Source organism: Chionomys nivalis, chromosome 2, assembly GCF_950005125.1.
Source record: "Chionomys nivalis chromosome 2, mChiNiv1.1, whole genome shotgun sequence".
Lineage (NCBI taxonomy): Eukaryota > Metazoa > Chordata > Mammalia > Rodentia > Cricetidae > Chionomys > Chionomys nivalis.
This window is the reverse complement of record NC_080087.1, coordinates 43,992,440-44,004,275: the sequence shown is the minus strand read 5'-3', so window position 1 is coordinate 44,004,275 and position 11,836 is coordinate 43,992,440. Positions and strand designations below refer to the sequence as shown.

Here is an 11,836-nt window from a genome sequence, read left to right as displayed (position 1 = left end):
GGTTTCTAAACATAAAGCAAGGAAAACCATCCTACAAACCACAATCCCAGAGAACTTAGACAACAATGAAGGCACTAAGAGAGACTTACATAGATCTAATCTACATGGGAAGTAGAAAAAGAAAAAAATCTCCTGAGCAAATTGGAAGCATGGGGACCTTAGGGGAAGGTTGAAAGGTGGTGGGTAGAGGCAGGGAGGGGAGCAGAGAAAAATGTAGTGCTCAATAAAAATCAATAAAAAAGTGCTAAAAAAAAAAGTGTTCAATGACCCCAGTAATGAGGGAAATGCAGACTTGTCTTTGAAAAGGTCGCTTGGTTCCCAGAGAAGCTGCCAATACAGTAAAATAGTTGTTGCTATAGAATTAGGTGAAGCCCAAGAGTGGCTGCATTAAGAAGCCATATGAGCCAGGCCTTTACACTGTCATATTTTAGAGTAAACTATAAGAAACAGCAGGTAGATTTTTGGCTTGTTCATTTGAACAGGTTGGTGGAACTATCCACATACATTGTGCAAACAGGCACGGAGCCAATTCAGGTCTTTATGGTAAACAATGTAATATGCTATCATCTTCCCTGCTTAGCAATAGGCTGTGTTCTCAGCTCTTTTTCTATATGTGCTGTAGAATGGAGCATAGGCGCTGTGAGCTCAGGCTCAAGCTGTCGGGTAGGAAAATGGGGATCGCCTTGACAAAGTCCTGGCTCTCTGAGCTGCAGAAAATGTCATTTCTTTGGGGCCTACATCCACATAGCACGGAGAATGTCAAGGTGAAGGGGAAATTCACAGATCCCCTTCTAACTCCTCTATTAGAACCTTCCAGGTCTATCCTTCTTGTGTATTCTTGTGGTACACTGAATTGGAACTAACTATAGACAAAGCCCTCCACATTCCCACCACCCCATCCAGTTCCTGTCTCCCTACTTATGCTAGCATTTTATTGAGGTTGATGTGGCCCCAGGAAGCCAAAATATCCTTTAAGATCTTACTAAATGATCCTCTGTCCAGCTTTTCCACATTGATTCTATCGCCTTCCCAAAGAGGTGAATGAGAACACTTGCCTCTTTGTTTCTCTAACTCATTAGTGAATCCTAACCACACTTAGGTTCCTTTTCCATTCCGGTCTGGTTCTTACATTCTTAGAAAGAACTACGAACTACGGGATCTTTAAATTCATTGTGTTTGTGTTGAGAGCGAGCCAGACTGTCATGTATCATTGATACTCTGAGTAGGTCTCAAACAGAGTGCATCTAGGGATTGCATTTCGCCTGTCCCTTGTATCTTTTCACAATTTGGCATATTCTGGTTTGCATTAGGCTCTCCGTGTACCTATAAAAGAAAATAAAATACAACATTTAGATGCCTTTGTCTCAAAACTCTGTCATTTCAGTGGGTTTTTCTTTAAGGGGGGGGTCTTCATTTGCAACCAGCGTGCTTGTTAAGGAAACCAATCTGAATGTCTTATTGTCCTTCTCTTTTTTTTCCTCCCAGTTTGAGACTGCAGTTTGCCAAGGTTCTTTTTTTTTTTTTCTGAACTTGAAAAACCCCCTCTCTCTCTAGTCCTTTGGTCTCAGGCTCCACTTACTTCCTAGGGAGCATTCTCAGGCATCCGGACTGTGGTCTGTGCACTGGGAGGATCTTGACCTACTCCAATAACCCAGTGGCCTGAGCAAATCACAAGAAGGAATGGTGCCATCTGCCCAGCCCCTCCTCTGTGACCGCCTACTGGAAAGAGGGACAAGTTAGCAATTCAAATAATTGGCTTTTTGCCTGCTTCTTTTCCAAATAAGAAGGCAGGGATTGCTGCTGAGGTGCAAAGGGTTTTCGTGGATTACAGTGGTGGTAAAGACCCGAGTTCCTCCAGCTCCTACCTATTTTTCGCTGACCGGAAAGGCGAGGATGGTGGATGCTTTCTGTGCCACCTGGAAGCTGACAGACAGTCAGAATTTTGATGAGTACATGAAGGCTTTGGGTAGGTAAAAATAAGACGTGCTGTTTTCTTTTTAATTCTGTATTTTGGTTCTTAGAAATTAATTTGCTGGGGTTCTGAGAGACAGGCTGAGCACATTGTCATAATATGCTAGATTATACAGAGCCCACTTAAATGAAATTTTAATGTGGAATTTTCTTAACTTCTTGCCCAGGACCAGATAAAGGAATGATTGGATGTCCTATGGAAAATGTGAAGCTTCTGTAATGTGTGTGTGTATGTGTATGTGTGTTTTGGGGGGGTGTTCAGTTCTCCTTTGTTTGTGCTTAGCTGTTCCATGGCTACTGGACTAATCTTCAATCAGGTTTGAACGGAACCTACACTTTAGAATTCTGGATTCTCAGAGTGGCAAGCAGATTTTTGCTTTATGAACTGTTTTGGAAGTCGCTTTTCCTGCACTGGGTACTCTTGCTGTTTCAGGTGTGGGCTTTGCCACCAGGCAAGTAGGAAATGTGACCAAACCAACGGTGATAATCAGTCAGGAAGGCGGCAAAGTAGTGATCAGGACCCAGTGCACCTTCAAGAACACAGAGATCAGTTTCCAGCTGGGAGAAGAGTTTGAGGAAACCAGCATAGATGACAGGAACTGTAAGGTAAGAAGCCACTGTTTCAGGGTGGGGATATGGAAGCGAGATGAAGATGCTCAATCCCTCTGCTGTGTAGATGTGGAAAGGGGGAAGATTTCAGAATTTTCATTCAGGGAGAGGGAACCAGAGTTAATACTTCAGTCTAGACAAGTTGTATTTTAGAACCGAGTAATTTCCATAGCCCAAACTCCCAATCTCTTTTCCCCTTGTCCAACACTTTTTACATTTTATAGCAACCTTTACCCAGAGAGTGTTAAACATAAAGACCACACCGTGTTTCTTCTCTCTGATCACCTCAGATTGATCAGTCTCACACTAAAGCTTTGCTTCAACAAGAAGCGCGAGTCGTTTTGGGTTTTTATTTTGGATATTGAACATTTTGTAACATTTCAGCCAAGTTATAAGTGGCCACATTTGTGTGTGGATAACAGTGACTCTCAAAGCAGTAGAGGATGAAGTGTCGCAGCTAGAACAATCATGGTGACTCATTCAATTACAGCACTTCCCAAAATCCTGTCATTCCCCGTCTGTGGGAAATCAACTTCTATCTCTTAATCACCCGCATTTTTGTTGTTGGTCTCAGTCTGTTGTTCGGCTGGATGGAGACAAACTTATCCATGTTCAGAAATGGGATGGCAAAGAAACAGACTGTGTAAGAGAAATTAAGGATGGCAAAATGGTTGTGGTAAGTACTAGCAGTTCTTCATTTTCTGCCCATGCTCCTTTCTTTCTTTCTTTCTTTCTTTCTTTCTTTCTTTCTTTCTTTCTTTCTTTCTTTCTTTCTTTTTTCTTCCTTCCTTCCTTCCTTCCTTCCTTCCTTCCTTCCTTCCTTCCTTCCTTCCTTCCTTTCTTTCTTTCTTTCTTTCTTTCTTTCTTTCTTTCTTTCTTTCTTTCTTTCTACTTGCGGCCCCTTTCCAAGCTTCTCTCCTTTTGCTCCTTCCCTTCTTTCTATAACATTGTGTGCCTGTCAAAGTCCCTTACTAGCGTGGAAAACAGGAGGAATGAAAAGAACAGGACAGTTGTTGGCTTGGATGATGTGTACTTTTGAAATTATATTCCAACTTACCCAGAAGTGTGTGTCAAGAATTGTCATTATAGGATAGCTATGGATCTCTGACCTTCCCCTGAAACTTAAATGTAAAATAATTGTGCAGGAGAATATATGAAGATAGCTGATATTAAACCTCAGAGAAGTTACTTATTAAATATGGTCATAAGAACATATTAAACATGTTATATTCCAGTTTATAGAAGCTCAGTGCAAATAATTTAGAGTTTAAGAAAAGATAATGCTTTAATTTCTTCTAGAACTGTTTGATGTTACTTCTTTGCAGTTTTTTTTTTATTTAAAAATTTATTTATTTATTTTGTTTATAGTGTTCTGTCTGCTTGTGTGCCTGCAGGCCAGAAGAGGGCACCAGATTTCATTACAGATGGTTGTGAGCCACCACGTGGTTGCTGGGAATTGAACTCAGGACCTCTGGAAGAACAAGCAGTGCTCTTGACCTCTGAGCCAGCTCTCCAGCCCCACAGTTTTTTTTTTAATGAATCAGTGGAATCTTAAACATGTGTTCAATGATAGCTAGGCATCCAAATATTATAAAATAGAAAAAAACAATTTTATAAATAATTTCTCTAGTTGTAGAAGCCTTTATCTAGGCTTATAGGGACCATTTTTACATTTTTGTTTTATTTAATTAACATGTTTTCATTTATTTTACATATCAATCATAATTCCCCTTCCCTTCTCTCTTCCCATTTCCCCCCTCTTGCCTCCCCATTCCTCCCATCTACCTCTCCCCCTCCCCCGCCTCTGCTCCATCCATCTCCCTTCAGAAAGAGGCAGGCCTCTCAAGGGCTTGAACAAAGCATGGCACGTCAAATTGAGGCGCAACTGAGCTCCTCCTCCTGCATAAAGCCTAGGTTAGGTGATCCAGCTTGGGGAACAGGTTGCTAAAAGCCAGCTAAGCACCAGGGACAGGTCCTGATCTCACTGGTAGGAGTGTTACAAACCAGGCTTCACAACTGTCACATACATGCCGAGGAACTTGTTCCGTTCCATGCAGGGTCCCTAATTGTTGGTCCAGAGACCATGAGCATCCACGAGCTCAGGTCAGCTGTCAAAAGAGACCATTTTAAAGTTAGAAGTGCTATTTAGATGATAGTGATGTTGTTAAGCTGACTCATTGCTCTTGGGGATGTGTGGGGTTCCTTTACAAATTCCTGCTAAAATAGGATTAGAAAATGCCTTTGCTACTGGTACTCCAAACCAGATTACCTCCTTCTTTAATAATACAGTCAGAGTTATTCTGAACTGAAACGCACTTACCTCTTCTCACATGTTTAAGGCTAGGGGAGCAGAAAGCAGGGCTTTTTCTTGAATCATCAACTAAGAGTTTATTTCTAACAATAACCCTGAAGCTATTTTTTTTTTTTTATGATGCCACCTCCGTTTCTTTCCTGTCTATAGACATATGAAGGAAGCTCAACTTTGTGAACTATGACTGTGATCAGGCATGACTGAGTTCTGAAATGGAGATTAAAGCAAAGACATGCTGTATTCTGAGGATCACATCAGTGCTTGAAAGTCACGGGCACACACCTTAATATTTTAGAGTGATTTTACAGTAATTCTTCAAGTTCAGAGTTAGAGCATCAACATTCAGTGCTATTGCCACATGAGCACCAGGGTTAGGTTCACAGGGGTGAAACATGGCAAAGCAGAGAAAACACTGTAGGGCTGTGTTGCTAATTTTAAAATAAACCATTACAGATACCATGAGCTCAAATAATTGTATTTTCTGAGGAATCAACAAAAATTATAGATTGAAAACTGTTATGAAAATTTATCATAAATCTAATTCAAAGCCAACAAACAGTTGAGGCTGCAGTGAGACACCAGCATGTGCCTTCCTTGCACCCAATTTGTTCTGGTTCCCTTAATAATTTCACACAAAAGAAAAATTTTTAAGCCTGCAATTTCAATTGGAAACTCGGTTTCTGCTCCATTTTCATTTTCAAAAACCAGAACAATGTGAAAATGTGTTTTTCTCATTAAACACTTGTGATTTTATTTGTTTGTTTGTTTGGTTGGCCAGGAAAGAAAGGAGTATATAGGCAATGTTTAATGGTTGTAAATGTCTTCGTTTCTCAGGCTTAATATTGAGATCATATGCATGATAATGTTAAAAAACTTCAGCCATGAATGTTCCTGGGTGAAAAGACTCAATTATTCTTTAACTATTTCAGACTCTTACCTTTGGCAATGTTGTTGCGGTACGCTGTTATGAAAAGGCATAGAGAAGATGAAGGTTCTCTGAAAGTTCAGTTTGCTGGAGTCTCAGAGTTCACCACCTACTGTAGCTCTGGTCACTCATTAGACATTAGAAGGTCATCTTTGGTGTGGAAGCAGAAAATTATAACTTAAAGATATTCTACTCCAAGCAGCTCATTGAATTTTAATATGCAAATCTACCCTGTTTTGTAATTTGCTACAATTTTATAATAACTTTTTATAAAGATGGGAACACACATTGTTATTTCCTTTGGAATGCAAACCCAATTGGAATAAAAAGTATACACACATAAAAAGTTGGTTGTTGTTTTTAATGTCATAAGTCCATATGGGAACTATTAGAGAGTTTTCAATGACACATTTGCATTCTTATAGCATAAACTAAGGATGGAAAAGTAATACCTTGTATAAAATACTCATACATACAATAACTGGGTAACCCAGAAAATGTGGAGATGCCACATTTTTGTGACCTTGACCAAAAAATTTGAATCAATAAATCTGGTCAGGACCTAAGGAAATTGCTCACAATTAGTTGGTCTACAGAAATGACCATTTGCGATCAAGAAACGGTCCAAAGGGGGAAAAATGATAGGCTTTAAAATGCGATAAACATAAATATAATTCAGTTCCATGCAATCACAACATCATTTGTCAAAGTTTTATTGTAAAGACAATTAGGAAAAGGAAGCTGATTTCATCTTACATTCCTAGCATGAATCCCCAGACACCTCACTGCGCTGGACTTTACTAAGTCAAGAATGTTGAGATGAAATTAATACAGAGAATCTATGCAAGTGCTCAGATTCCTCTTTTTCCTGGGGGTGGATAGAAGAGACAATGGCAACAGACCAAACCAAAACAAATACCTTTTATAGCTGTGTTGCATTTGTGATACAAAGAAATGAGACTATGTTTTGTTACTTGTTAAATGCTCTTTAGTCATTTTTCTCAGCTCATGATAAGAGACAAGGCAGGGTGAAGGTATGTATTCTACCAATGGAGTAAACTAAGGGTTAAAGCTGCCTGGCTAAGTTCTCATGACTAGCAGTTAATACTGAGAATGGCAAGGCTCACTGTTTCCCTTTATATCCGCTTGGAGCTCAGCATCTCAGCCAAGTTTCCTTCTAAAACAAAACTGCAAGATTTTATTGTGATTATTCCCGAGGCAGCCTTTCCTCCGTTGGCTTTAGTACAGAAGTTTCTAAGTGGGGCATCTCTTTTTCGGGGAAATATATAATGCTCAGTTAATGCAACCTTGTGATTTCATTACATTTTTATAAGTGAACTCAAGGTCAAAATATAAAATGTGAGAAATTGTCCTATAATATGTAGTTCACTACAGTGATGCCACTACATGATTGCTATATGACAGGCTCAATGTTCCTTATCCAAAATACTTGGGACAAAAAGGGTTTTGCATTATGGGATATACATGTACATAACAAGATATCTTAGAAATATGATCTAAACACAAAATTCATCTATGTTTCATTTGCACACTTTTCACATACTTGGAAGCAATTTTGTAAAATATTACAATGCACTTGAATTTTGACTAGAATCTGCAAGTAAAGTTTGGTATTGAATCTCCCCTTTGTGTCATGTCAGTTGGGGACTTCGGAGAAATTTCCAGTTTCTATATTAAAGGTATTCAATATGTAATTTAGAATACTTTATAAATTGGAGTATGTGTATTGCACATATTTGTGTATGTTTGTACGTGTGCCTACATGTAAGAGCACATAGGTGCCCGCAGAGGCCAGGAGACGGTGTCAGATTCCTTGGAGCTAGAGTGGTTGTGAGCCATCAGACTTGAATGTTGAGAAACAAACTCTGGTTCTCTGGAAGAGAATAAGTGCCCTTAAACATCGAGCTATCTCTCTAGCCACTCAACATGCACTTTGATATAGAGCACAAAAAATACAAAATTGAACATTGAAATATACAAATCTTACTGTCAAAGTAAGATTATCTACTCAAGTCACTGGTCCTACAAAGTCTACTCTCTTTAAAAATTAAAAACAGGACTTTGAGAAGGTGTTCATTCCAGACAGTTACAGCCACTGTCTCTGCTGCAGACTCTTGCTTTGAAAGCATGGACTCTGGCCTGAGGAACTAAGGGTGGGATTTCTCTTCAGATCATTGCAATACAACAAAAACACAGCCTATTTGTATTCATTTCCAAAACATTAAAGAATAGAAAGGTGTTTGGGTAGACCAAGTGGGAAATGACATCACGATGGGATAAAAATAATTTTTTACCACCTCTGCAGAGGTAGAGTATGTATATATTTATAGAAATAGTATTAATAGATATTTCTATTTCTTAAATTTTAAGAAGTAATTGGAACTTATTTTTTCAAATCCAATTATATTTTCCTTAATAATCTGTAGATACTACTAACTTTTCATCACCCCCTTTCTCATGCACATATTGCTAAAGAAAAGAGGATTTTTACCATGACCAAGAGCAATTTGACCAAGATATTAAGGAACCACCACTTTAGAAATTTCCAGTTCTCAAAAATACAAACCAACCTGAAAGCTGTTTTATAAAATCCAGTCATAGACTGCTGTATTAGTTAGCATTAGCTATCGACTTGACATAGCTTAAGTTCACCTGGGAAGAATCTTGATGGGGACACTGCCCAGGTCAGATTGGCCTGTAGACATATGTCAGGTCTTAATTGTTAACAGACAGAGGAGAGCCTAGTCAACTGTTGGCGACCCCATTCCCTAGGCAAGTGGTTCTGAGCTCTATGAGAACGCTAGCTAAGCATGAGTCTATAGGAGAGCCAATCTCATTCCTTCAGTTTCTGCTTCAAGCTCCATCTTGAGTTTGTGTTCTAACTTCCCTTAGATGGAAGTCCTTTATAAACTTACAATGCTGAATTGTAGTCTATAAAAGAAACCTTTTTCTTCTGTAGTGGTTTAAATAGGAAAGACACTCTCTCCCATAAATTCAGAATGCTTAGGGAGTGACACTCTTTGAAAGAATTGACTTCCTTTTGTTAGAGGAAGTCACTGGGGAGTAGATTTTGAGGTTTCAAAAGCCCAAGCTGGGCCCAGTCGTGCTCTCTTCCTATTGTCTTCAAATGGAGTTGTGAATTCTCAGCTACTTCTTTAGCACCATGCCTACCTGCATGCTGCCATGTGCCCCACCTTGATGAGAATGGAATAAACCTCTGAAACTGGAAGCTAGCTCCAATTGAATGCTTTCTGAGAGTTGTCGTGGTCACGGTGTCTATCCACAGCAACAGAACACTGACTAAGACACCTTCCATGAACTCTTTTGGTTGAGTATTTCATCAGCAGCAGAGATGAAACTCTAACAACCACCAACAGTCAGTCATCAGAATATTTTTATTTTGCCTTTATGTCCCATTTTCCCTATTCCAGAAGAATAAGATGAAAATGAACATTGGGGCCAGGAGACCTAAAGATATAGGCTTCCATTGCCTGTACATTCATATGTGGGACACTGACGCCTGGAGCTTCCCACTGAGTAGGAAGGAAAACAAAAGAAGGTGAAGGTGAAGTAGACGGGAGGTGTGGCGGCGCAAATGAATGTAGACAGATTATATAGATATATATAGCTTTAATAAGGAAATACACTTACAGGACCACAGGTTCCCGCGGAGTACTGGAAAAGCGGAGCAAAAGAAAAAAGGGCTGCTGGGCTCGAGGCGAACACCGTGTAATTATTTCGGGGCATAAGCTAGCCATGTGGGCGGCTGGGTGCCTGGGACGCAGCCCTGCCGCTCTTATTACAACAGGGAGGCTGGAGCTTCCATCACTCATTTCATACTTTAGCATTTTCGGATTTCAAGCATTTCAAGGTTTCACAATGTGTGTGCTGTCTTCTTCTTCTTCTTCTTCTTCTTCTTCTTCTTCTTCTTCTTCTTCTTCTTCTTCTTCTTCTTCTTCTTCTTCTTCTTCTTCTTCTTCTTCTTCTCCTCCTCCTCCTCCTCCTCCTCCTCCTCCTCCTCCTCCTCCTCCTCCTCTTCTTCTTCTTCTTCTTCTTCTTCTTCTCTCCTTCTCCTTCTCCTTTCTTCTCCTCATTCTCCTCCTCCTCCTCCTCTTCCTCCTTCTTTTAAATTTTTGGAGACTGGGTTTCTCTCTGTAAGAGCCCTGGCTCTAACTGTCCTGGAACTCACTATGTAGACCAGGGTGGCCTCCAGCTCACAGAGATCAGTCTGCCACTGCTTCCTGAGGGCTTGCTTGGATTAATGGTATGCACCACCATCACCTAGCTTGCATTTTGCTCAACTGAAAAATTATTTCACAACCAATTTAGTTCCAGTAATATGCCTTAGAAATTGAAAACAAAACCAATGGAAAAGCGCGTGACAGAGTAAGATAGCACAGAGAGGTCACTTCGGGTTTAACTAGAATTTGATCTCCTTAATGGAGAATCCCGTGGAAAATTACCCACCCTCTACTTTAGGACTTGAAGCCAAGATGCCCCAGCTAACTTATCTTATATTAGCTGGGGCATCTTGGCCCCTGCAACTGCAAAGTGAGATACCAGTTTGTGGTTTTTGCCTTTAAAAGAGTCCTGCTCTAAATGCTCTGGGATACACAAGTTCTGAATACCTGAGTATAGTCCTATAGCCAGCTGGAAAAAACAAACAAACAAACAAACAAACAAAAGAAAAACTTCTAATTGGCTATAAACTATCTGGTAGGGTTCCAACAAGAATTAGCAAAGATTGACATTGTTATAATCTGCTCATTTTCTGTTAAAACAGTCATACTTATGCTATCTTACTGATAATAATTTGCTCTTCATCGCAGGCTCACTATCTTTTTCCTGGTTCTCTTTTCCTATGCTCTTTAGATTGCAGACAGAGAAACTACCACTGGAAATCACTGTGTTTTCTCTGTAGCTTTGGAGTCAGTCCTGGAACCAGCTCTTGTAGACCAGACTGGCCTTGAACTCACAGAGATCCACCTGTCTCTGCCTCTTGAGTAGTGCTGGGATTAAAGGTGTGTGCCACTGCCTCCCAGCCTCTGTGGTTTTTGTTTTTGTTTTTGTTTTTGTTTTTGTTTTTTTGTAGCACTTGGAACACAGGGAAGCTAGAGCAAACCTGGGAGGAGTCTGGCGATAAAATCGTTAGGTCATGCAGGATATAAAATAAGGCTTTCTCTGGTGGAAAATGTATCTGTAAAATACTTTGGCAAAATTACCTGAAGAAAATATAAAAATAGGTATTCTGGACCTATGCATGATCCTCGGACAGGAATACAGATTCAAGTTTCTCTAAATTATTGGTCCAGCATGAAATAGGTTATAGAAAATTGTATAGTTACAGAACAGAGAAAGTAATAAATAATACTTTTACCAATTATGTTCATAGTAGAAAAATATAAACCCAAGTAGACAATCTATAGGGTTTAGATGTAGTATTCTTAATTTTAAGGTTGGAGGAATCTAAAGAGCTCTTAAGCTTAGTAATGTATTCTAAGTTACTCTGTTAGTCATGAGAATGACATGCTAGATACACAGGTTAAGGCAACTGATCATTAAAGGGGCCAAGAGATCCCTGGAAAAGTTCGGCTTTCCACCTAAAATATCCATTTTCCCACAGCAAGTTCCCTCGAACTCAGCTAAAGCGTAGTATTTTGGAGGCTCTCTTAACACAGCACAGCTTCAAAGTGCTCCAGCTGCTCCAGCTCACATCTTTAATGAGGCTAATGTTTCTCAAAGGTACGCTCAATGACCATATAAATCCCACGCCTTATAAACTAAAATCATTGGCATTCTCATAAAAGCCAAGAGAAGGAACACAGAATACATGTGACACAGTTTGGGCATTATGGCTTGTTTGCCAAAATAGTTTCCAAAACTTCCTTTGGAGTGTAAAATCAACAGTCTCTGTGTATTTACCAGGTATACTGCATAAGGGCATGCTGTAACTCAGTTGTGGGGGAAAACGTTCGGCCTGATGAAATTGGGACATGGTT

General features: G+C 39.8%; 1 protein-coding gene across 1 annotated transcript; it reads left to right on the top strand.

The window, feature by feature from the left end:
• Positions 1–1,849: 1,849 nt before the first annotated feature.
• Fabp7 (fatty acid binding protein 7) lies at positions 1,850–6,041 on the top strand. Its single transcript, XM_057762662.1, has 4 exons — positions 1,850–1,966; positions 2,405–2,577; positions 3,155–3,256; positions 5,821–6,041. The coding sequence occupies exons 1-4, from the start codon at positions 1,894–1,896 to the stop codon at positions 5,869–5,871; spliced, it is 399 nt and encodes a 132-aa protein (XP_057618645.1). The 5' UTR covers positions 1,850–1,893; the 3' UTR covers positions 5,872–6,041.
• Positions 6,042–11,836: the final 5,795 nt, after the last annotated feature.